Source organism: Anomaloglossus baeobatrachus, chromosome 8 (genome assembly GCF_048569485.1).
Source record: "Anomaloglossus baeobatrachus isolate aAnoBae1 chromosome 8, aAnoBae1.hap1, whole genome shotgun sequence".
Taxonomy (NCBI): domain Eukaryota; kingdom Metazoa; phylum Chordata; class Amphibia; order Anura; family Aromobatidae; genus Anomaloglossus; species Anomaloglossus baeobatrachus.
In genome coordinates this window covers 230936434-230964143 of record NC_134360.1, presented here as the reverse complement: position 1 = coordinate 230964143, position 27710 = coordinate 230936434, and the positions used below count along the sequence as shown (strand labels likewise).

At 46.5% G+C, this 27710-nt stretch overlaps 1 protein-coding gene across 1 annotated transcript in view; it reads right to left on the bottom strand.

Annotated features, from left to right (window-relative positions):
- SLC35D1 (solute carrier family 35 member D1) overlaps positions 1 to 25894 on the bottom strand; it is a 37634-nt gene extending 11740 nt beyond the window's left edge. The window contains exons 1-5 of the mRNA XM_075321138.1: positions 25695 to 25894; positions 15219 to 15252; positions 15053 to 15139; positions 9640 to 9707; positions 8977 to 9048 (exon numbers count right to left, since the gene is read on the bottom strand). Of these exons, the coding sequence (XP_075177253.1) occupies positions 8977 to 9048; positions 9640 to 9707; positions 15053 to 15139; positions 15219 to 15252; positions 25695 to 25894 (461 nt within the window). The remainder of the gene's footprint in view (positions 1 to 8976; positions 9049 to 9639; positions 9708 to 15052; positions 15140 to 15218; positions 15253 to 25694) is intronic.
- Between the last annotated feature and the right edge of the window lie 1816 nt (positions 25895 to 27710).

Here is a 27710-nt window from a genome sequence, read left to right as displayed (position 1 = left end):
GAGAATCCTGTTGAGGCCTGTGGAACCTCCCGGTAAGCAAATAACAGGTGTGGGAGATACCGCTCCCAGTCACGCCCATGGGAGTCGACCAACATCTTAAGCATCTGCTTTAAGGTGCCTTGCCCACGAGTCCTCCAGGAGCTCGACACCAGAAAACCGTTCTGCCGAGGACATTGCGCAACCTGGCACTGCTGGACAAGATGAGGAGGAGCTCACCCAAGGTTCCTCAACGAGCCAGATGCCAGCCCTCCGCTCTGAAAGGGACAGTGAATCGCCTAGCTCTGCAGCGTGCCGCAGATCACCACGTGCCATTCCACCGAGCCTGGGAGGCTCGGATAGCCTTCTTCAAATGGCTATGGCCCTTCTCCAGGCTGGAGACCAGAAGGGCTACAAGGAACTCCTGGCAGAGCGCAGGGCAGAGCGGCAGGCAGCGCGTGACGCTGAGGCTGCGGAGCGGCACGCAGAGCGTGAGGCTGCGGAGCGAGAGCGGCAGGCAGCGCGTGAAGAGCGAGAGCGACAGACAGAGCACGTGACGCGCTCTCTAGCGCCCCTCTTATAGTCAGGCCAATTATGGAATTGCCCGACCATAAGCAAGGAGGCCGCTATACTACTTATGCCGATTATTGAAGGGTCCCCGGTGAGAGTAAGGTATATATTCCCCCGACCTCCGCGGGCGGAATATATAAAATCTCCCCGAATCTCACTGGCCTCCCCACAATAATCCTTGGCACAATTCGCTGCCACCAACCGATTTACGGTAACTATTAGCCGAACACACAGACGTGGGATTCAAGATCGAGATAACAGAACAGCCCAAGATTAATTATATAATTTAATCAGCCCAAAGCACACTAGAAACTACAATATATACAATAGGGAATCTACAGAATATACATAGGTCAGAGTACAGTTACAGATAAAGCATGGTTTACAACAGGTATGCAATTCAATCAGTTACCTTGTGCGTCTGGCCACAGGGGGGCGCTGTAGACCAGGTTTCTAGGAACTCCCACAGATGTTTCCTGCACGTGACCCCCAGCGAAAGAACACTGGAAAATGGCCGAAGTAGGGTTATCAACCTGGGCAAATCCAGGTCCCCTCCTACCTTAGTGACCTCAGAGGGAGCACTGCTCCACCCCTGGCTTGAGTTATGGACAATCCACAACATGGAATATGGGCCATAACTTTGCCTGGGAGCGTCGTAGGCGGACGCCAATGCTCTCATTGTGACAGTTATGAATTTAGCTACAGAACGAGGGGACTCATGACCTGTCTGCCAGTTCCCCATTGGCTGATATCACGCCTGGGGCATTTCCCAATGTCCTGCTCCCATAAAAAGGGTGTGCCGGCATCGTCCGCATGCGGAGACACCATTTTTATGGTTGCCATATTTATCGGAAATATGGCTTGCGAGATATGAACCATTTTTTACTGGAGTCGTTCTGTCTGGCTATTTCCATAGCCTTGCTAACTAGCTAGCAGCCCCCACTACAGGGTCACGGCAGGGAGTCATCCTGTGTCCATTGTCCCCAAGCCACCTAATTTCCATATCACAGGACATGGCCATGGAGGTGTAAGTGGAACACTGAGAACAAGAAGGGAGGGGGCACTGCCAGGGAGTGATGAGGGATTATGACTGGAGTCATAATTCATCTTCATATCCCGGGATTTGCCTCACAGGGGCTTAATGCAGATTTGGGCCCATTGGAACGATACAATACAGCACAGAATTTTTTTATGTAGTGTTTCCAAATTAAATAAACCTGTTAGGAATAGGTTAAAATTCTTAAACTGTAACTACATTTTTGCTCCATTTTTCAATTTGGAGCAGATCAGTGGGAATTTGTGTTAGGAGATCCCCTCCCATCTCTCTAAACCCCCCCACCCCCGAGCAGCTGTAGACAGGAGCACACACTCAGTGAGCACGCTCAGGCCGGACCTCTGTGCTCCTGTCTACGGAGCTGCACACTCAGTTTTTTTTCTTAGCAATTGTTGAAAGAGATGGGATCTGCTTGCAATTTAAAAAAAGACAAAAAATTTATATATATATATATATAAAGAGAATTTTGTTTACTTACCGTAAATTCTTTTTCTTATAGTTCCGACATGGGAGACCCAGACCATGGGTGTATAGCTAGCGACCTCCGGAGGACACACAAAGCACTACACTCAAACGTGTAGCTCCTCCCTCCGGGCTATATACACCCCCTGGATGACAATCTACCCAGTTCAGTGCAAAAGCTGAAGGAGGACATCCACCCATAAGTAGAGATAGAGTAAAACTCGGCAAAACCAGCACTCTGTCTACTAACAACAGCAGTGAAGCACACGGAACAAAAAAACTGCCAACAGGCAACAGGGAGGGAGCTGGGTCTCCCATGTCGGAACTATAAGAAAAAGAATTTACGGTAAGTAAACAAAATTCTCTTTTTCTTCATCGTTCCTTATGGGAGACCCAGACCATGGGACGTTCCAAAGCAGTCCATGGGTGGGAAAAAACGAAACGGAGAAGTAGGCAAAACCTAACTTCACAAATGGGCGACAGCCGCCTGAAGGATGCGTCTGCCCAAGCTCGCATCTGCCGAAGCATGAGCATGCACTTGGTAGTGCTTAGAAAAAGTGTGCAGACTGGACCAAGTGGCAGCCTGACACACTTGCTGAGCCGTAGCCTGGTGCCTGAAAGCCCAGGAGGCACCGACAGCTCTGGTCGAGTGCGCCTTAATCCCCGACGGGGGAGGCACCTGAGAAGATTGGTAGGCATCGGCGATAGCCGACCTAACCCAACGAGCCAAGGTCGGTTTAGACGCCGAAAGGCCCTTGCGCTGACCCGTGGTTAGCACAAAAAGTGAGGTGCACCGCCGAAAAACTGCGGTGCGAGACACAGATTCGGAGCGCCCGCACCAAATCTAAGGTGTGCAACGCCTTCTCAAAGCGATGCACAGGGGCCGGACAAAAAGAGGGCAATGAAATGTCCTGGTTAAGGTGGAAGGAAGACACCACCTTAGGGAGAAAGTCCGGAGTCGGACGAAGAACCACCTTGTCTTGGTGAAACACCAAAAAGGGGGATTCCGAAGAGAGCGCAGCCAAAATCAGAAACTCTCCTGAGAGAAGTTATGGCTACTAGAAAGACAACTTTCTGTGAAAGTCTAGACAAAGGAACCTCCCTGAAAGGCTCAAAAGTGGGTTTCTGTAAGGCCGTGAGGACCAAATTAAGGTCCCAGGGATCCAAGGGTCGTCGGTAAGGAGGAATGAAGTGAGATGCGCCCTGCATGAAGGTGCGCACCTGAGCCAGTCGGGCGATACGCCGCTGGAACAATACCGACAAAACCGACACCTGTCCCTTAAGTGAATTGAGGGACAGACCCAACTGTAGACCCGACTGTAGAAAAGACAGGATGGTCGGCAAGGCGAACGGCCAAGGAGCATGGCCGGAAGAGCGACACCAGGACAGGAAAATTTTCCAAGTCCTGTGGTAAATCTTAGCCGAGGAAGACTTCCGAGCCTGAGTCATGGTGGAGATGACCTCAGAGGGAATGCCTGAAGCCGTCAGGATCCAGGACTCAAGAGCCACGCCGTCAATCTGAGAGCCGCAGAATTCTGGCGGAAGAACGGACCTTGAGAGAGAAGGTCTGGGCGGTCCGGAAGATGCCACGGCACCCCTACGGACAGGCGGAGCAGGTCTGGGTACCAGGCTCGCCTGGGCCAGTCCGGAGCAATGAGTATTACTCGACGGCCCTCCATTCGGATCTTGCGCAGAACCCTGGGCAATAGCGCCAGAGGGGGAAACACATAGGCCAGACTGAACTGAGACCAATCCTGAACCAGTGCGTCTGCTGCGAAGGCTTGAGGATCGTGGGAGCGAGCCACGTAAACCGGAACCTTCTTGTTGTGCCGGGAAGCCATTAGATCTACTTCCGGAGTGCCCCACTTGCGGCAAATTGACCTGAACACTGACGGATGCAGTGCCCACTCGCCGCCGTCCACGGTTTGACGGCTGAGATAATCGGCCTCCCAGTTTTCCACGCCTGGGATGTGGACTGCGGATATGGTGGACTTTGAGTCCTCCGTCCACTGGAGGATTCGTTGAACCTCCAACATCGCCAGACGGCTGTGAGTCCCGCCCTGGTGATTGATGTAGGCAACCGCTGTCGCGTTGTCCGACTGAACCCGAATGTGCTTGCCCGCCAATAGGTGGTGAAAGTCTAGGAGAGCTAGAAACACGGCTCTGATCTCCAGCACATTGATCGGGAGGGCCGATTCGGACGGAGTCCAAGTGCCCTGTGCTCGGTGATGGAGAAACACCGCTCCCCAGCCGGAGAGACTGGCATCCGTGGTGAGGATCACCCAGGACGGAGTCAGGAAGGACCGTCCCTGTGAAAGGGAGAGGGGCTGAAGCCACCACTGAAGGGAGTTCCTGGCCTGTGATGACAGAGCCACCAGCCTGTCCAAAGAAGAGATCCGCTTGTCCCAACAGCGGAGAATGTCCAGCTGCAAGGGACGCAGATGGAACTGGGCAAAGGGAACCGCTTCTATGGACGCCACCATCTGACCCAGCACCTGCATGAGATGTCTGATGGAATGACGGCGGTGCCTCAGCAGAGAGCGCACTGCCAGACGAAGGGACTGCTGTTTGACTAAGGGCAACTTGACAAGTGCCGGCAGCGTCTCGAATTGCATCCCTAGGTACAAAAGTACCTGGGTCGGGGTCAGAGTCGACTTGGGGAGGTTGACAAGCCACCCGAATTGGACTAGAGTGGCGAGAGTGAGCGAGACACTCCGCTGACAGTCTACACTGGATGAGGCCTTGACTAGAAGGTCGTCCAGGTAAGGAATCACTGCCAACCCCTGGAGGTGCAGGACCGCAACCACTGCTGCCATCACCTTGGTGAACACTCGGGGGGCCGTGGCTAAGCCAAAGGGAAGAGCCACGAACTGGAAATGTTCCTCTCCGATCGCAAAGCGTAGCCAGCGCTGGTGTGAAACCGCAATAGGCACATGCAGATAGGCATCTCTGATGTCGATGGATGCCAGAAAATCTCCCTGGGTCATTGAGGCAATGACCGATCTTAGAGATTCCATGCGAAAGTGCCGCACCTGAACATGCTTGTTGAGAAGCTTGAGATCCAGGATGGGCCGGGAGGAACCGTCCTTTTTGGGAACTAGAAAGAGGTTTGAGTAGAAACCTCTGAACCGTTCCCGGGCGGGGACCGGAACAATTACACCGTTGGTCTGCAGGGATGCCACGGCCTGAGAGAAGGCGGCGGCTTTGGAGCAGGGGGGGGGTGGACAGAAAAAATCTGTTTGGCGGGCTGGAGGAAAAAGGTATCCTGTAGCCGTGGGTGATGATATCCCGCACCCACTGATCGGCGACGTGTTGCAACCACACGTCGCCAAAGTGGGAGAGCCTGCCCCCGACCAAGGACGTTGCTGGCGCGGCCAGATAGTCACGAGGAGGCTGCCTTGGTGGCAGCGGCTCCTCCGGTCTTTTGAGGACGCGGCTTTGCGCGCCAGTTGGATTTGCGATCCTTGGCGGTAGTGGACGAGACTGTGGGCTTAGAGGATGACCAGTTAGAGGAACGAAAGGAACGAAACCTCGATTGGTTCCTGCCCTGGGTAGGTTTCTTGGCTTTAGCTTGTGGCAAGGAAGTACTCTTCCCGCCAGTAGCTTCCTTAATTATGTCATCCAGCTGTTCCCCAAACAGCCGTGACCCAGTAAAGGGGAGACTCGCAAGGTACTTCTTAGAGGAAGCGTCCGCTTTCCACTCTCGAAGCCACAAGATCCTGCGGATCGCGAGGGAGTTAGCGGAAGCCACTGCCGTGCGGTGAGAAGCCTCCAGGATGGCAGACATGGCGTAGGACGCAAAAGCCGAAGCTCGGGAAGTTAAGGCATCCATCTCAGGAATAGAGTCCCTGGAAAGGGAATGAATCTCCGCCAGAGAGGCAGAGATAGCCTTAAGAGCCCACACCGCCGCAAAAGACGGAGAGAAGGAGGCTCCTGCCGCCTCAAATACAGACTTGGCCAGAAGGTCAACCTGGCGGTCAGTGGGATCCTTAAGAGAAGTGCCGTCGGCCACCGCAACTACTGTGCGGGCTGAGATTCTGGACACTGGAGGGTCCACCTTTGGGGACTGGGCCCAGTCTTTAACTACCTCCGGTGGAAACGGGAAACGGTCATCTGAACTACGTTTCGGAAAACGTTTGTCAGGACAGGCCCTAGGCTTGTTAACAGTGGTCTGAAAGCTGGAGTGGTTAAAAAACATACTCCTAGGTTTCTTAGGAGAGGTAAACTGGTGTACCTCTACCAGAGAGGGTTGATCCTCTGACTCCTGTGGGTTGAGGTTCAGTACGGAGTTAATGGACGCAATCAAGTCACTAACGTCCGCATCACCCCAGACAAATCAATGGGGTACATAGAGGCAGCGTCTGAGCCCACAGTAAAGGAATCTTCCTCGCCCTGCACCTCGGCTTGTGAATCAGAGCCGTGGGACGAGGAAGGAGAAGGGTCCGTGCGTCTCCGTTTAGGGGGACGGGGTCCTAGGACCTGCTCTGAGGGCTCTGCAGAGCTCGGAGCCGCAGAGACACCCTGAGAGGGAGGCTGATGCATAGACAGCAGCGTCTGGGACAGCTGCCCCATGGAATCGGCAAACGACTTGGAAAGAGCCTGTGTATACTCCTGAAACACAAAGCGTTGAACTGGGTAGATTGTCATCCAGGGGGTGTATATAGCCCGGAGGGAGGAGCTACACGTTTGAGTGTAGTGCTTTGTGTGTCCTCCGGAGGTCGCTAGCTATACACCCATGGTCTGGGTCTCCCATAAGGAACGATGAAGAAATTTATATATATATATATATATATATATATATATATATATATATATATATATATATATATATATATATATATATATATATATATATATATATATATATATATATATATATATATATATATATATATATATATATATATATATATATATATATATATATATATATATATATATACACACACACACATACATACACACATACACAAATATATAAATATATATATATACACACACACACACACACACATATATACATACAAATATATAAATATATATATATACACACACACACACACACACACACACACACACATACATATATATATATAAAATAAATAAATATAAATATATATATATATATATTATTTTTAGCAAACAGTTACTCTGGTGGTGCCGATGGCTTTGAAAGGCAAAACACGACGCCACGTTTCTGTTAATGGCGGTTTGGTACCACTTCATCCCCCACTGATCCAGCGCGGATAACGACCCCCTGCATGGCCTAGATGTAAGCGGTGCCCATAGAAGCGTGGCTGAGCCAGGGGTACCAAACGCGGATTTACTCCTAGTTGTCGCAGTGTGCCAATACAAGCCAATAGCATGACGTGAAAAGTACAGGATGGCGTTTAGTGGTCACCCCCGATCAAGTATCAGCCCCCATGTACAAACAGAGCCATATCTGTATACATATGCATATACATAGCCATCTCTGTATACATAGGTATCCCTACCATATACATATCTGCCCTAACCAAAGTCACCAATTATCTACTAACCGCCAAAGCCAAGCGACACTACTCTGTCCTCCTCCTCCTGGACCTGTCCTCTGCCTTCGACACAGTAGACCATTCCCTCCTACTACAGATTCTCTCATCTCTGGGCATCACAGACTTGGCCCTATCTTGGATCTCCTCATACCTAACAGACCGAACTTTCAGCGTCTCCCATTCTCACACCACTTCCTCATCTCGGTCCCTATCTGTTGGTGTCCCCCAAGGATCAGTTCTAGGACCCCTGCTGTTCTCCATCTACACCTTCGGCCTGGGACAGCTCATAAGAGTCCCACGGCTTCCAGTATCATCTCTATGCCGATGACACACAGATCTACCTCTCTGGACCCGACATTACCTCTCTACTAACCAAAATTCCACAATGTCTGTCTGCTATTTCATCCTTCTTCTCTGCGCGGATTCCTAAAGCTTAACATGGACAAAACAGAGTTCATTGTCTTTCCTCCTCCTCACTCATCCCCTCCAAGAAGCCTTTCCATCAAACTTGATGGTTGCTCACTCTCCCCAGTCTCACAAGCTCGTTGCCTTGGAGTAACCCTCAACTCTGCTCTATCCTTCAAGCCACACATCCAAGCCCTCTTCACCTCATGCAGACTACAACTCAAAAATATCTCCCGGATCTGTGCTTTCCTTAACCAAGAATCAGCAAAAACATTAGTGCATGCCCTCATCATCTCCCGCCTCGATTACTGCAACCACCTGCTCTCTGGCCTCCCTTCCAACACTCTTGCACCCCTCCAATCTATCCTAAACTCTGCGGCCCGCTTAATCCACCTCTCCCCTCGCTACTCCCCAGCCTCGCCACTCTGCCAATCCCTTCACTGGCTTCCCATTGCCCAACGACTCCAATTCAAAACATTAACCATGACATACAAATCCATCCACAACCTGTCTCCCCTCTACATCTGTGACCTAGTCTCCCGGTACCTACATGCACGCAACCTCAGATCCTCACAAGATCTCCTTCTCTACTCCTCTTCCCACAATCGCGTACAAGTTTTCTCCCGTGCCTCCCCCATACTCTGGAACGCTCAGTCCAGTACACCACTGCGCAACCAGCTCTGTCCTCACCTATTCCCTATAGACTGAGCCCTCGCGGGCAGGATCCTCTCTCTTCCTATACCAGTCTGTTATGTACTGTTAATGATTGTTGTATGTATACACTCTTTCACTGTAAAGCGCCATGGCATAAATGGCGCTATAATAAATAATAATATACATAGCCATACCGTATACATACATATGCATATACATAGTCATCTCTGTATACATAATGTATCCATACTGTATACATATCCATACCATATACCCACATAGCCATACCGTATACATACATATCCTTTAATACCCGGCACTCACTTGAGTAAGAATCCTTCCGCCATCATTGTAAACAGGATGGAAAAGCGTCGGAGAACAGTAAACATGGGGAGACTGCGAAGAGAGAAGTCAGCGATTTGTTATTCTTTTCCTTTCATAAAAAGGTGATTTTATTGGTTTATGGTTCAAGGAAATGCAAAATTAGGATATTTGTGACCATTCAGGATCCCAGGGAAGCTGGGTGATCATAGGGGGCTCAGTGACAAACTACTCTGCCTTAATCCGCGTAGACACGGCTGTATCTGCGTAATCATTCATTCCTAACTTATCACTCGGTCATATCATAGGACTGAAAAAAACGCACGGGCAGAATTGCTGATCACGAGACCCATTCACTTCTGCTCAGAGAGTGAATTGAGCTCCATGGGAATCTACAGAAACGCCATAAAACATCCCTCAATGATGGACGCCAATCAGAAATGCACAAGGGAAAAAAAACACAAACCACACAAAACAAAAAACCTTTTTGGTCCACAATAATAAATGTTGAAAACAATTAAACAAAATGAGAGAAGGAGCCATATAAAGCGGATCTAGAAAATGCTCCTGCACAGGTTTCTTGAAGTGGGAGGAGGGGGGGGGTGTCACAATTTAATCTAATATCGAGTGCAGCGGGAAGGGGAAGGGGGGGGGGGTCGCTCTTACTTTAGCGCTTTTGTGCTGAACAATCCCGTGATTTGATTTCCAAAATACAGGAGAGGTAGCGGAAAAGTCTGGAAAATAAGAACATAGATTATAGAAAAGACAAATGACTAAGACAATATAAAGTGAATATTCATCTCCCGCTGGGATCATCGGCCGCAGACTATTCAGACTGGTGTGTGAAAGATGCAGATTTAGGCTGAGTTCACACGTCCAGTGATCATCCATTAGATCGGATCCAGCAGAAATCCATTGTGCAGACAGAACTTTCTCTGTTTTTAAATAAAAAACAGATCCAGATGGAATGTGTTAACGTAGAAGTCTATGGAAAATTGATCAGTTAATTAGCCATCCATTTTTCTTACATTTGTGAAGGATCAGTTTTTGTTGTTTTTTTTTTCCTTTCTTACTGGATCAGTTTCAAATGGAAGATAAATTGTGATCAGTGAATGGATCCCAGGGTTTTTTTGTTAAAAAAAAAAGAAAATAAACAACAACAACCCCACACGGATCAAGCTGAAATTGGTTATTTAAAAGCAGACAAAAAACAGTTATGTTTGCACAACTTTTTTGCCCAAGAATCTTTGCAGAATCCGTTCTGTCGAATGATTACTGGACATGTGAACTTAACCTTAAAAGATCCACGTCAGCATTTTATATATTATTTTTCAGTGTTGGAGTGGGGCTTTAAATCCAAGACCCTGGCATTATACTCACCCTCCAGCTTTTTGCTTTTTCAGCGCCATCGTGTAACTAACTTCTGACTAGCCAAAAGTCAGGAGTTGCGTCACAAGCTCCCAATACATCTCTACGAGGGCCAGGACGAGGCTCCCATAGACTTGTATTGAGTTGTGACCGCTGGCTCTATAAAACACTGAAGCTGCCAGTAGATCACAAATTGCCAGAGAGCGGCCAGAGCAACAGAAGTAGAAAGGAAGGAGAGTACAAGGCCGGGAGCAGAAGACTTACTTTGAAAGAACCATTTCAACGCCAAATTATTATATTAGTATAATATAATATAACAAAGTGGAGACATAACAAATTATATCGGGCCAAATACAATCTGTGGCTCCCATATTTTATTTTTTTATATACAGGGTGGTCCAAAAGTAGGTGGACAGAAAATAACGTGGTGTAAAGTGAAACTGACTCAGCTGCCCTTAGCAACCAATCAGATTCCACCTTTCATTTTCCAAAGCGTCTGTGAAGAATGAAAAGTGGAATCTGATTGGTTGCTAAGGGCAACTGAGTCAGTTTCACTGTACACCATGCTATTTTCTCACCACCTACTTTTGGACCACCCTGTGCATAAAAAAATAAAATATACGGGACCCACAGATTGTATAGAAAGTGGAGACATGACAAATCCGGCTTCTCTATACAGATATTACATACCGGCCATATAAACGGTGCTAAAAACTTATGCCGGTTTACAGACCGCTCCCCAGATCGCACCGTACGGTGCGCGGGACCTGGAGGGAAAGGGGTTAACTATACTGGTGAAGACGACAATCTGATGCACTGAAACAGTCACCCCCAGCATCTCCGCACATCCTGCTGGGAGTCATTTCCACCACAATTGAACATTATACAGAAACCATGGCCCGGGTCTGGACTGGGATAAGGACACCTCCAAGGCTCAGAATAAAAGTACAAAGTCCCAATAAATGCCACAGGCGTGGGGACAGGCGCGGGGACAGGCCCTCCATTGTCACCTTGTCTATTGTGTGCAGGTGTTGTCGTCTGCAGGGGGCGCCGGCCATCAATACAGAGCAGCAGGCGGCATCTACATATCTACAAGGCCAGTGGAGACAATGGGCTCCCTGTGGTTATGTACATAAGGGTGTGGGCCTCCAGGCAGGAAAAAAGCCCCAGATCACATTCCAGGGTAAATAGGGAGGTCCCGACCCATCTGCAAGGTCGGCAAAGGAGGAAAGTTTTCTTCACGGAAAAAAGTTGCAATTTTTTTTTTTTTTTAATTTAAAAGATTGTCCGAAGACCTGTTGGGAGTCCATGAGTTTCATTGACTTCAATAGGAGCCAAGTGTATGATCTCCAAAAGGAGACTCCCTAAATATAGAGGGGAGAATCAGAAGTGTCCCAAGATATCAGCCACAACAATTCAGAGGAATGTGGAGAGTGAAACGCTCGGGTGTGATTGAGTAGAGCAGATAGAAAGTCGGGGTCTTTTTATGTTTTGAGCCTGATCATCACCCAGGGTGATTCATCCACTTTGGTTTGAGCGGTCGGTGGACGTCTCCAGAATTTCATCCCCCCGCCATTAGTATTGCTCAGGGGCCATAACATAAAAAGATGTTTAGGCTATGTACCCATGGGACTCTGTATCCGCGTATTTTCCTGCAGCTAAATCCGCAGCATTCCCCCGGAATCCGTACCTTTGCATAGGAGCGGATTTGACGCGGATTTTACTTTTTTTGACATTCACTTGCATGGGCAAAATCCGCAGGTAAATCCGCAGGAATAATTGACATGCTGCTGATTTTTCCACAGGGAAATCCGCATTATTTCCGCTGCGGAAAAATCCACAGCGTGGGCACAGCAGTTCCCAAATGCCATAGAAATGGCTGGGGAGTAGCTGTGCTGCAGATTTTTGAAAAATCCGCGGAATTTCCGAGAAAAATCCGCAGCAAATTCCGCGCATTTTCCGCAGCGTGGGCACATAGCCTTAAAGTGAATCTGTAACCAGGTTTTTAACACCTGAGAACAGCATAATGTAGGGGCAGAGATCCCGATTCCAGCAATATGTCACTTACTAGGCTACTTAGTGTAGTTTTGCTTAATCAGCAGGAGATCATCATTACAGGACTACTTGGCATGCTGCAGGTAGTCCAGCATATTCATGGGCTCTGTATAACTGCTAGATCTGCAGGAAAGAAGATACTGATTTTATCAAAATGACAGCAAACAGCTCAGTAAGTGACATCGCTGGAATTAGGGTCTCTGCCCCTATATTATGCTGCTCTCAGATGGGGGAGCAAAAACCTGGTCACAGATTCCCTTTAAGGCTCTGTGCGCACACTGAGTTTTTTGGTGCAGTAATTTTTTGCACCTTTTGACAAAAAAAAAAAACAAAAAAAAACACCAAAAACGCATGCAGTTTTTTTGTTGTTTTTGTGCCATGCTTTTTTTTTCCATAAAGTCAATAGCTGGAAGGCCTGAAAAATGCAGGGAAAAAAAAAAAAAAAAAATATAATAATAATAATAATAATAATAATAATAATAATAATAATAATAATAATAATAATATGACATGCTTCTTTTTTTCTGCACTCAAAATTGCAAGGAAAAAAGAAGCAACGTGCGCATAGCACTTCAGCATTCTCATAGACTTTGCTGGGATAAGGATTGACATGCAGATTTGGGCCACAAACTGCACCAAAAATTGCACCATGTGCACAAGGCCTTAGGGTACAGTCTCACTAAACAACGTACCAGCGATTCCGACCACGATATGACCTGGTCAGGATCGCTGGTGCGTTGCTACATGGTCGCTGGTGAGCTGTCAGACAGATCTCACCAGCCACCAGCGACTCGTGGAAACGATGCTGCGCTTGGTAACCAAGGTAAATATCAGGTAACTAAGCAAAATGCTTTGCTTGGTTACCAGATATTTACCCTGGTTACCAGCGCACACCGCTTAGCGCTGGCTCCCTGCACTCGTAGCCAGGGTACACATCGGCTTACTAAGCAAAGTACTTCGCTTAGTTACCCGATGTGTACTCTGGCTACATGTACAGGGAGCCAGTACTGGCAGCCTGAGAGCGGCGTACGCTAGTAACCAAGGTAAATATCGGGTAACCAAGCAAAGAACTTCGCTTAGTTACCCGATGTGTACCTTGGTTACCAGGGTCCGCAGCTTCCAGACGCCAGCTCCCTGCACATTCAGATTGTTGCACTCTCGCTGTCAAACACAGCGATGTGTGCTTCACAGCGGGAGAGCAACGAGCAAAAAATGAACCAAAGCAGTGTGTAACGATCAGCGATTTCACAGCAGGGGCCAGGTCGCTGCTTAGTGTGACACACAGCGAGATCGCTAATGAGGTCACTGGTACGTCACAAAAACCGTGACTCCGCAGCGATCTCACTATGCGAGAAGTACCCCTTAGTCTAGTTACCCTTCAATGAGTAAGTGCTCTTACCTATGACAATGAGCTACTGACTTGTTGGGAAAAGGAATAAGGCACGAGACCCCACGATGAAGTGTTAAAGAAATTCTCCAGTTTCAGAAAACCCCTTCCCTCTGGTGCAGTTTATTATAATTAAAAAAAAAAAAATAGTCATGTCAGCAGCGCTGCAGTCAGTCTTGTGCATTGCCACTGAGCTCAATGACTGACTGCAGCGCTGGTGACAGGACATTGACGTTGCAGACAGTAATAGACACCGGAAGCAGAGGTGGAAACTAAGTGCTGGACCTGGGGAGGGTGAGTTTTCTAAAATCAGAATACCCCTTTAAGACTGTGCTAGATATTTGCCAACAGATCCAACCAATCATGGTGCCATCTTCTGACATCAGAGGGTCTATGGCCCACCATTACTGTCTGGAATAGCCCATGGATAGTGACGGTATCATGGAGTAAAGTGGAGCATAAGCCAAGTCCCCGCGCAGTCGACCGTCCTCCAGTGGAGACATCGGCCTCATATAATGGAAGGAGTAGAAACCGCTGCAGGAAAATGCTCCATTAAATAAAGATATCGGGATTTCCTTCTGCCAGATGTCATCTCAGAAAAAAATACTAATTCCTCCACGACGTCTTTAACGCACCGAGCCGCATCTTAGATCAGATTCCAGGCCTTATGTACAAGAGGCCCCGAATCTTCCCCACCCCCACTCTGAGGAGCTGGGCCCCTGGACAGAGATTAGGAGAACAGAGCCCCTCTAATCTGTGCCAAACCCAAGGTTTATCTGTATTTACTAAGCAGATTACTGCATCTATTGTTCTCTGTTATCAGCCATTTCATGATCTGAATGGGAAGATGAAAGGGGAAAAAAAAAAAAATGCACTGTGGCTTGACTGATCCAAGGATGGTGAAGTGGGTTTGGTTTTTTTTTTTTTTTATTTGTCAATGTGTTTCTGATAATCAAGTCTCCTCCTTCATCAGGACAAAAATTAAAAACAAAAAAAAAAAAAAAACAAACCACAATACATTTCATTATTTCATGCAAGAGAAAAGCCATCTATGGTACAGAAAACGTCACATCCCAGTGTAAAGATTTTTTAAAATAAATGCAAAATTGACATCATCCGGTCACCTTCCAATGATGGGGCGCTATTACAAGAAGTGGACCTTCAATAAAGAAAACTGTTAACTGGATAATTTAGTAAAAAAAAAAAAATAAATAAATGGGAAAAGATTCAGTAGAAAAAAAAAAAGGTTTCTTGCTGCCTTTATTTTACCTTCCGAGGTATGTGCCGGTCGATGTCTGGGAAGTGCACCACCCTCAGAGCCTTTCCCACCCAGAGCACGACCACCGTCGCCAGCATCTGCGGGAACAAGAGCGTCCAGTGTTAGCACCGCAACGTCACGGGGAGGAGGAAGCACAAGCGGCGGCTTCTTACTGACCTGGCCAAGTCCAACACATAGTGAGGAGGGGAACCTGAAAGACAGAACAGAGCGCCATTATTCCCCGCTGTGATCAGCCGGCGCGGCGCACACACGGTGCAGCTACATCACATCTGCTGTACACGGATAATTATGGCTGTAACATGAGTGTGAGTCTGCGGGTCAGGAATGTGCCGAGGATCAGATGCTATTTGAGGTGACGACGCCTCGGTGATCTGCAGAGACATGGTCTTTATAAGGGGACGGGAAACGTTCTGCACATCTGGACCAACGTCACTAACAGACCGGCCACAGGGTCAGAAGTGAACGTTACTGTCCCGAGCCTGAGTATCCATGTTCATAAATCCCGGAAAATAATAATAGATGGTCGTCTGCACTGGAGATCCGAGAGAATCATCCAGGATACAAAGCAGACGATGCGGTTTTATCATCAACTGATATTTATTAGCGACCTACATACTGTTACTTCTCTGGTATTTCAACGCTTTAACACATGGGTCTGCAGCAGATGAAAATGTTAAGCTTTTCCCTTGTGCGATACACAAAACTGCACCATGTGAGCTATTCCCTGTACATTACTGTCCTTTATCATCGGATAAGACCATATTGCGCTTTTGCGCCTCATCTTTTTCCTACGTTTCATAACTCTAGAGATATAGGCCCTTTTTATTTGCAGCTACTTTTTTTAATCTTTTCAAAGAAGGAGTTGCCTCAAGGAGGCCCTCAGGGGACGTGCAGCCTCAAAAGGAGGCCCTCAAGGGGGGGGGGGCGCGCAGCCTCACTGGTGGCCCTGGGTGGCGACGGTACGCGCAGTATCACAGGAGGCCCCCATTGCGCAGCCTCACAGGAGGCCCTGGGTGGGTGGGGGGGGGGTTACGCGCAGCCTCACAGGAGGCCTGGGAGGGGGGGGGGCATGGCATTAACTTCTGAATAATAACCCTGCGAGCCATGCCCACTTGCAAGACCTTCAAAATCGGTACTAAAATTAAAAAGCCCATATCTTCGCATCTTTATGTAAAAACAATGAAAAAAAAAAAAGTGAAACAGTGAGAATGAAATAGGAGAAAAAAAAACAAAAAAAAAACTGGACAGTTCTGACCTGGTGATATCCTATTTAAATGCAGAAAGACAGATATCTACACAACTATACAAAGAGCCAGATTTGACATTCTGGAATCTGGGAAAGCTGGGTGACAACCTCGGATTTCTCATGAGAATGTAATCCGGCCTCAAATTACGACCCAAACTAGGAAACGGACATTGTGAATAGGAGTCATTAGATTCGTGATCTGCGATGACTTGTGGGTGAATATGATATGAAGTCGTGAGCTCCCGCATTCAATGTCACCTTGGTGCATGCCAAACAATGACCCCATATTTCACTATACACAGGCGCAGATTACTGGGGACCCTATATTTATACAGGGCCCACAGAACCATTTTACATTACAGTCATTAACATCTCATCAGGAGGCTGCAATCCACACAGGCCACTGCCTCCTAAGGTTATGTGAGTGCAGTCATTTTTGAGGATGTCAAAAACTACAAATTTTCTAGTGGAAATCTCTTTAGGAAATGCTCTTCCTTTGAACATTTTTTTGAACCTTTCCATTTCCCGAAACAGTTTTGGAGACTTTTTGATGTCTTTGAGGATGGTGATTTCAACCAGTTTATTTTTAATTGTACAGTGTTTAGTTTGCATTTTCCATGCATTTTAGTTTGCACTGACTTTGCAAAAATGGTGTGTCGTTCCAAAGTGACTGAAACCCTCCGGCAGCACGTTGTCCAGATGAAGGCCAAAGAGGTGACCCTATCAGCCATAGCAAGAAAAGTTGGTCATTCCAAGTCTATGATTTCTAGAATAGCATCTTTACAACACCTCAAACTCTTTCAAGTGCCCCAAGAAGGCTGGTCACCCTCTAAAGACAAATTAAAGAGAAAAGGATAATGCAGAGAATCTCCAGGGTAATCTTTTCAACACTGCAGCTGGAATTGCTCGCCAGCCCAGCACTGAACAGGGTAAGGATCTGTCTCGTTATACAGTGCCACGACGTTTAAGAGCATTTGGACTGAAAGCATACTCTGCAGTGATCAAGCCTCTCATTGGCAGAAATAATCATTACAAGGCTAGACTCCGCTTTGGTGAAGAGCATGTTGTGGGGACAGAGGAAAACTGGTCCACAGTTCATATTAGTGATGAAAGCAAGTTTAATTTATTTGGATCAGATAGGAAACAACATGTTAATCAACAAACTGGGGAAAGACTGAATCCAAAGTGGGTAAAGAAGTCAGTGACAAGCGGTGGAGGAAGTGTCATTGTTTGGGGAATGTTTTCTACAGGAGGTGGACCTCTCATACAGCTACATGGCAGAGTGACAGAAAGTGTGGATCAGAACCTTCTCCACAACACGTGGTTCCTTACTTGCGTTCATCACTCAATCAGCAGCAATTTTCATGCTGGACAATGCCCCCTGTCACACAGCAAAACGGGGAAAACAGCTCCCGGAAACAATGAAATGGCCTCAGCCTACAGTCCTGATCTAAACCCAATAGAAAACCTCTGGAAAATCCTTGGTGACAAAGTTATGGCCAAGAAACCCACAACAGTAAAAGAACTGTGGAAGTGACAGGAAGAAGAGTGGACCAAAATCCAACCAGAGCAGTGTGAGAGACTAGTGATGTCCTGTGGCCGCAGATGTGCTGAAGTCATTCACAGCAACGACCTATACACGTCCTACTGATTGTGACTGTTTCCTGCAGAACATTCACTGATCATCTCTCTGTGCTACAGTCATTGCTGTTCTCTAATTATCAGCATTACATTTTGGGCAAAATAAAAGGTTTTAGGTTGATAAACTTTGGGTCTTTTGGAAAACCCTGTTCTAGTGGCATGGTGCACCCCTTAAAAGGGAACCTGTCATCAGAAATTTCGCCCAAAAGCTAAAAGATTCCCCCTCTGCAGCTCCTGGGCTGCATTCTAGGAAGGTCCCTGTTATTATTGTGCCCCATGTGAGACCAAAATAAAGCCTTTATAAAGTTCTACCTTTTTGTATGCAGCTTCTGTAAATCTGACACGGGGGCGGGCTCTCTGCCGTCCGTTATTTTGCCCCCTGGTCCTGTATGCCGCCCCCATCGCTCCTTTCCATATCTGATGCACCGCCCACTGCTCCAGCCATCCCCGCGCATGCCCAGTGCCAGTCTCACGGGACTGAGCAGTGTGACCGCTGGTGACGTGTGCGCAGGCAAGTGATTATGGGCGGGACTGTGACTGTTATCAGCAAGTACCCGCCCATAATCTCGTGAGCGCGCAAACCTCTCCAGCGGTCACACTGTGCTCAGAGTAGATGCTAGACTGTATGGGCTGCTTCCAGGGATGACGTCCCTTTGTCATGTGATAGGGGCGTGTTCAAAATACTATCACATGACAAAGGGACGTCATCCCTGGAAGCAGCCCATACAGTCTAGCATCTACACTGAGCTCAGTGTGACCGCTGGAGAGGTTTGCGCGCTCACGAGATTATGGGCGGGTACTTGCTGATAACAGTCACAGTCCCGCCCATAATCACTTGCCTGCGCACACGTCACCAGCGGTCACACTGCTCAGTCCTGTGAGACTGGCACTGGGCATGCGCGGGGATGGCTGGAGCAGTGGGCGGTGCATCAGATATGGAAAGGAGCGATGGGGGCGGCATACAGGACCAGGGGGCAAAATAACGGACGGCAGAGAGCCCGCCCCCGTGACAGATTTACAGAAGCTGCATACAAAAAGGTAGAACTTTATAAAGTCTTTATTTTGGTCTCACAGGGGGCACAATAATAACAGGGACCTTCCTAGAATGCAGCCCAGGAGCTGCAGAGGGGGAATCTTTTAGCTTTTGGGCGAAATTTCTGATGACAGGTTCCCTTTAAACAAAACCTGTTGAACAAAGATGTCATTATTTCTGAAAAAAAGCAACTGATCATACAATGTGCTCTAAGTGTGTGTAATATATAAATAATATAATATAATACATATTGGCAGCACGGTGGCTCAGTGGTTAGCACTAGTCTTGCAGCCCTGGGGTCCTGGGTTCAAATCCCACCAAGGACAATATCTGCAAGCAGTTTGTATGTTCTCCCCGTGTTTGCGTGGGTTTCCTCCCACACTCCAAAGACATACAGACAGGGACTCTAGATTGTGAGCCCGAATGGGGACAGTATTGCCAAACGCTGTGGAATTAATAGCACTATATAAATGAAATTATTATTACACACACACACACACACACACACACACACTTTACAACAGATTTCAATGGAAAATCTTTTAATCATTTGACATTCGCTCCAAACAACTCCACGTGTGCATTCCCTAAATTCCAGCAGTGATTGGAGGCATTGGTCTCCATACATTCAGTGCTTCAGGCGATGTCCTGATTGGGATGGAGCGTTCCTTCGGGTAAGGCCTAGGTCACGTGTCCAGTAATCATCCATTAGAATGGATCCAGCAGCAATCTATTGCAAAAAAGTCAAGTATGAACTGTTAAGATGCATGTACACACAAGGATGTATAGGGTCATATACTGTTACTGTACAGAGGCGTCATACACCAGGGACCTCCGTTACTGCCGTATACTGTGGTCTTCACCTGATTAGACAGGCGCTGCAGTGTCCATCACTCAGGGTAGAAGATCTGGGTTTATAAGAATTTCTCCCGATTCCTGGTCAGATTGCTGTGAACTATGAGGTGTTGTGCAGCAGAGGCCATGGATCGGCTTCTTGAGAGGGGTGGATGCAGTTGGTCAGATGGACCCTTTTTTCTATAGATGTCTTTACTGGGAAAACAAGACGATTGGAAGAACTTTCCAAGATAAAACATTAATGTCTCATGCAGTACGGCTGCATTCTAGATCCCAGACGTCTGCGCCACGATGGGGCCCCCAAGATACACTTCTAGAAGACAATGTGGCCGCATTCTGAGAAAAAGTCTCCACAATCATCACCTTGAAAGCTTGACTGCACTCAGGACAACTCTGAAGCCAATGGCTTACCTCAGGCCAGTAATATATGGTAACTGGGGGTTCTTCCATAGTCTTCCATCGGGACGGCTCCTGTCAAACAGTGGTCAGCTCTGTAGAAGGTAATTCCGAAGGTCCAGAGCGGCTCCGCACAGATGGATCCATCTTCTATAGCCAAAATGGGAAATCCTCATAGACAGGGGATATTGATGTAGATGCCTTGTATACATGTATGTCAGCCATGCTGTGGCCTGAAAAAAAACACGTCCGCCATGCCTAGCAGGTTACACCCAATCATGTACAAGAGCCACAAAGATTTGCCAAAGTATACTCTTCTTTTGGGAGGGATTTGGGGTAAGAATGGGCAAAGTGTTCTAGAATTCTTGTCCAGCGTGATTCAGCATCTGTGACTTCTTCCATATTCTAAGTGACAAGTCGCGTGAAGTTCTAGAAAATGGCTAATCAGGGGCTACTGGTCGCATAAATCCCAACAAATGAGTCGGTGCTGGAATATTGGCCCCAATTCATCATTAGTTGGGAGGTTCCAGTTGTTACTTTTTTTAGTCTTTATTTTTGCACCAACTTCTTCCAAAACTTGGAGGCTCTTCTTGACGTTTTGAGTTTGCACAAAATTGATGAAGTCACTAATCGAGATACAATCATGCCATAAAAACTGGTGAAAGTGCAAGGATTATTGCTGGGCATCGACTTAAGTAGTGAACATTTGCGTCAAGATGCAAATCCCGTGACTTCTAGAACTTCAGATATGGCCACAATAAAGTCTTAATTCTCGCAGTTCCGTAGTATATGTTACAATATTGACGACTCGACCCCCAAGTCCCCGGGTAAACTGAAGGCAATGGTCATCCTGTCAAAAAATTCCCAGAACCTGGCAGGAAACAGATTAAGACCACATGGACAATCACACATGAGACCTCTAAAAAGGGAGTACAAGAGCGATCTAACACAAGGTCACGAACCCGCAGCTCTAATAACTGTAGTTTATAGAATTCCGACAAAATTCCTAGAAGTATTCGTCATCTCGTAAAGTGATTGCACAGTAGAGCGCCCCCTGCCTGCAGATATCCGGGAACTAAACTGGGCTGAAAATAACAAGTAACCAAAGACACTGCGGCCGTCCAATCTACAGCTGATCAGGATCACACCGACTACAACTCCCATCAGCCACCAACACTGGCATCAAACTGCAGGAATGGGTGGAACTAAAAAATCCAGATTCTCAGTCAGGGATCCGAACACAAAAACCTAACCGGAATATTGGGGTCATTCCAGTGGGGGCTATATGGGGCACTCAATGACAACCCCTCATAAGATCATATTACCCCTGTACACACCAGGAGCTCCTATGGCCCGGGTCAGTCCCCAATGACTGATGGACGCAGCGGGGTTTTTTTTGCATCCATCATGTACCGGCCGCACACAAAGTTGTTTGATGCATTATTTTATGCACATCATGGGGTTAAAATTGTTATAACCTCGGAGTATTTAAAGCCTCTATGATCATCCTAATAATAGCAGGGAAGCACGGAGTTAATCCAAGGCCCTCAATAGAGAAAATAGTAACAGATTGTACAGTGCAGAGTATACAGCCCATAATAAATAGTGATACATCATCAGGGAGGTATATTTTATGGTTATAGCACTAATGACATTATACAGCAGGATACAGATATGCGGTAGATTATATGGTTATATTACACTCCTGTACATTATACCGCAGGCTACACATACAATACCAGATTATATCACTCCTGTACATTATACCCAGGATACAGATACAGCTCCAGATAACATTGTGATACAACTCCTGCACATTATATCCCAGGACAGAATATTGGTCAGATGTATATATCACTCCTGTATATTACACTGATGGATGCATTATACGGTTATACGACTCGAGTACATTATACTGCAGAATACAGATACACTACCTGATATATATCACTCCTGCACATTATACTCCAGAATATACGGTAAATATTGGTCAGATGTATATATAACTGTTGTATATTATAACATTACAGTATAACTTAGATGTATTATATCACTCCTGCACATAATACCCCAGGCTACAGACACAGTAATAGATTATATGACACTCCTGTACATTATCCTGCAGGCTACACATACAATACCAGATTATATCACTCCCGCACATTAAACTGAAATATATAAATACAGTACCAGAGTCTACTGTTCAACAACTCCTGTATATTATATTCCAGGATACAGTTCTAGTATTAGATTATATGGCTATATTACAATCCTGTACATTATACTGTAAGATACAGAGTCAGATATATATTATAAAAGTTTATATCACTTGTATATATTATTCCGAAGGATAGTTTCAGTATTGGTCAGACCTATTATATCACTCCTGTGCATTATACCCCATAATATAATAAATCTGCCTGACACATTGTATCCTGGGGTATAATGTAAAGGAGTGATATAATAATACATCTGTCTGATAGTATGTGCAGGAGTGATACAATGTATCAGACAGATGTATTATTATACCACTCCTGCACATACTACCCCATGATACAGTGTATCACACAGATGTATTATTATACCCTCATGCACATACTACCCCAGGATACAGCGTATCAGACAGATGTATTATTATACCACTCCTGCACATACTACCCCAGGATACAGCGTATCAGACAGATGTATTATTATACCACTCCTGCACATTCTACCCCAAGATACAGTGTATCAGACAGATGTATCATTATACCACTCCTGCACATACTACCCCAGGATACAGTGTATCAGACAGATGTATTATTATATCACTCCTGCACATTCTACCCCAGGATACAGCGTATCAGACAGATGTATCATTATATCACTCCTGCACATAATACCCCAGGATACAGTGTATCAGACAGATGTATTATTATACCACTCCTGCACATTCTACCCCAGGATACAGCGTATCAGACAGATGTATCATTATATCACTCCTGCACATTCTACCCCAGGATACAGCGTATCAGACAGATGTATTATTATACCACTCCTGCACATACTACCCCAGGATACAGTGTATCAGACAGATGTATTATTATATCACTCCTGCACATTCTACCCCAGGATACAGCGTATCAGACAGATGTATCATTATATCACTCCTGCACATAATACCCCAGGATACAGTGTATCAGACAGATGTATTATTATACCACTCCTGCACACTCTACCCCAGGATACAGCGTATCAGACAGATGTATCATTATACCACTCCTGCACATTCTACCCCAGGATACAGTGTATCAGACAGATGTATTATTATATCACTCCTGCACATTCTACCCCAGGATACAGTGTATCAGACAGATGTATTATTATATCACTCCTGCACATTCTACCCCAGGATACAGTGTATCACACAGATGTATTATTATACCACTCCTGCACATTCTACCCCAGGATACAGTGTATCAGACAGATGTATTATTATATCACTCCTGCACATTCTACCCCAGGATACAGTGTATCAGACAGATGTATTATTATATCACTCCTGCACATTCTACCCCAGGATACAGTGTATCAGACAGATGCATTATTATATCACTCCTGCACATTCTACCCCAGGATACAGTGTATCAGACAGATGCATTATTATATCACTCCTGCACATTCTACCCCAGGATACAGTGTATCAGACAGATGTATTATTATATCACTCCTGCACATTCTACCCCAGGATACAGTGTATCAGACAGATGTATTATTATATCACTCCTGCACATTCTACCCCAGGATACAGTGTATCAGACAGATGCATTATTATATCACTCCTGCACATTCTACCCCAGGATACAGCGTATCAGACAGATGTATCATTATACCACTCCAGTACATTCTACCCCAGGATACAGCGTATCACACAGATGTATTATTATACCACTCCTGCACACTCTACCCCAGGATACAGCGTATCAGACAGATGTCTCATTATACCACTCCTGCACACTCTACCCCAGGATACAGTGTATCACACAGATGTATTATTATACCACTCCTGCACATTCTACCCCAGGATACAGCGTATCACACAGATGTATTATTATACCACTCCTGCACATTCTACCCCAGGATACAGTGTATCACACAGATGTATTATTATACCACTCCTGCACATTCTACCCCAGGATACAGTGTATCACACAGATGTATTATTATACCACTCCTGCACATTCTACCCCAGGATACAGTGTATCACACAGATGTATTATACCACTCCTGCACATTCTACCCCAGGATACAGTGTATCACACAGATGTATTATTATACCACTCCTGCACATACTACCCCAGGATACAGTGCATCACACAGATGTATTATTATAGCACTCCTGCACATACTACCCCAGGATACAGTGCATCACACAGATGTATTATTATATCACTCCTGCACACTCTACCCCAGGATACAGTGTATCACACAGATATATTATTATACCACTCCTGCACATTCTACCCCAGGATACAGTGCATCACACAGATGTATTATTATATCACTCCTGCACATTCTACACCAGGATACAGCATATCACACAGATGTATTATTATATCACTCCTGCACATTCTACCCCAGGATACAGCATATCACACAGATGTATTATTATATCACTCCTGCACACTCTACCCCAGGATACAGCGTATCACACAGATGTATTATTATACCACTCCTGCACATTCTACCCCAGGATACAGCGTATCACACAGATGTATTATTATAGCACTCCTGCACATTCTACCCCAGGATACAGCGTATCACACAGATATATTATTATATCACTCCTGCACATACTACCCCAGGATACAGCATATCACACAGATGTATTATTATACCACTCCTGCACATTCTACCCCAGGATACAGTGTATCAGACAGATGTATTATTATACCACTCCTGCACATACTACCCCAGGATACAGCATATCACACAGATGTATTATTATACCACTCCTGCACATTCTACACCAGGATACAGCGTATCACACAGATGTATTATTATACCACTCCTGCACATACTACCCCAGGATACAGCGTATCACACAGATGTATTATTATACCACTCCTGCACATTACACCCCAGGATACAGCATATCACACAGATGTATTATTATACCACTCCTGCACATTCTACACCAGGATACAGCGTATCACACAGATGTATTATTATATCACTCCTGCACATAATACCCCAGGATACAGTGTATCACACAGATGTATTATTATACCACTCCTGCACATAATACCCCAGGATACAGCGTATCACACAGATGTATTATTATACCACTCCTGCACATAATACCCCAGGATACAGTGTATCAGACAACTCCGCTCATTGATTGCACTCAGTCCTGCAGCCGCCTCCTCTTCCTCCTCCCCTCCGCCCCGCACAGTGGACTCTGTCCCCGGAGCCTTCATACCTGCGGCCGCTCAGGACATTCTTATTCACCACGACGATGAAGAAGGAGCTGAAGCCGTAGAAGGCGGCAGCCAGCAGCTTGACAAACACGGTCATCGTTTCGGCCGCCATCCCCAGACCTTCCTCATCCCTGTGTGCGGGGGGCCCCGGGGAGGCAGCTCCTTTAACCCGGGCATGCTGACGTCTGCTTACTTCCGCCATGGTTCAGAATGGGGCGTGACTTACGGGGAGGGAGCCAATGCCATGAGAAGGATGAGGCGGAGATGGGCGGGGTTAGAACGCTGGAAGTCCAAACGAGTTAAGAAGACAAGAGGAGGTGGGCGGGGCAGAGCAGGGGGCGGTGGCAAATAGGACGGTTCTGATTTGACTATGGGCGGGGTATAACGGGTCATGTATTTGGTCTGGGTGGGCTTATATTAGAATGTGGGCGGGGCGGGTAGTTGTTACCGCCCACTTTTGGAGAGTCGCAGCCAGCATGTTACCAGGAGGATTGAGGGCCTGCAGCACGTGACTGTGGTGGAACTACAAGTCCCAGCATGCACATAAAATTATTTATAACTTTATTTTTTTCACTAATAGCTCATTTAAACTGCAATTATTAGGGAATATTTGCATCTTAATCTACGCCCGCACTTCTTCCAAGAGCCATGATTTTATTTTATCTCTCCGTGGACATCGCTTGTTTTTGTAAGAACTAGTTGTAAGAAAAATGTATATGATCCTCCTGAATTGTAAAGCGCTGCTGCATATGTTGGCGCTATAGAAATAAAGATTATTATTATTATTATTATTATTAAAAATAAATTAATAAAAAAATCTCCAAGTGCAGCAAAATGCTGAAAACAAGAACAAAAAAACCACAATTCCGCCATTGTTTTTTGACCATACAGGCTTCTTTTTTTTACGCGGTGAGCTATAGTTTTTACTGCTATTTTGGGGTGCAACAATAAAAAAAATGCATTTTTAATGTTTGATTTGTGGTCGCACCCCCAGTGTTGATCTCTAAAGGGGGCTTTACATGCTGCGGCATCGCTAATGCGGAGTCGTTGGGGTCACGGAATTTGTGACACACATCCGGCCGCATTAGCGATGTTGCTGCGTGTGACACCGATGAGCGATTTTGCATCGTTGCAAAAACGTGCAAAATCGCTCATCGGTGACATGGGGGTCCATTCTCGATTATCGTTACTGCAGCAGTAACGATGTAGTTCGTCGCTCCTGCGGCAGCACACATCGCTATGTGTGACGCCGCAGGAACGAGGAACCTCTCCTTACCTGCCTCCCGGCCTCTAGGAAGGAAGGAGGTGGGCGGGATGTTCCGGCCGCTCATCTCCGCCCCTCCGCTGCTATTGGTCGGCCGCTCAGTGACGTCGCTGTGACGCCGCACGGACCGCCCCCTTAGAAAGGAGGCGGTTCGCCGGTCACAGCGACGTCGCCGGGCAGGTAAGTATGTGTGACGCGTCTGCGCGATGTTGTGCAGCACGGGCAGCGATTTGCCTGTGTCGCACAACAGATGGGGGCGTGTACCCACGCTGGTGATATCGGGACCGATATCGCAGTGTGTAAAGTAGCCTTTATCCTATGGATGGGTGGTAAATGCTGTTTGGAGGCAAAGAAACCCTACAGGTCAATCCAGGGACAAAATAATTGAGCCATCAAGGCAGAAGTGTTGTCATTGATATGTCAGGTCAGCTAGTGCTGCCTGTTATCAGCTCCATCAGCAAAGCTCATAGCTCCAAGCTACATGAAAGCTCCATCCAAAGGTAGATGCCTTCATACAAATGCACCAACATTTAATAATTTCCATTTGCTGTTGATAAGGGGTGCTTCACACACAGTGAGATCGCTGCTGAGTCACGTTTTTTGTGACCTCATTAGCGATCTCCCTGTGTGTGACACTGAGCAGCGATCTGGCCCCTGCTGTGAGATCGCTGCTCGTTACACACAGTGCTGGTTCGTTTTTTTATTGTTGCTCTCCCGCTGATAAGCACACGTCGCTGTGTGTGACCGCGAGAGA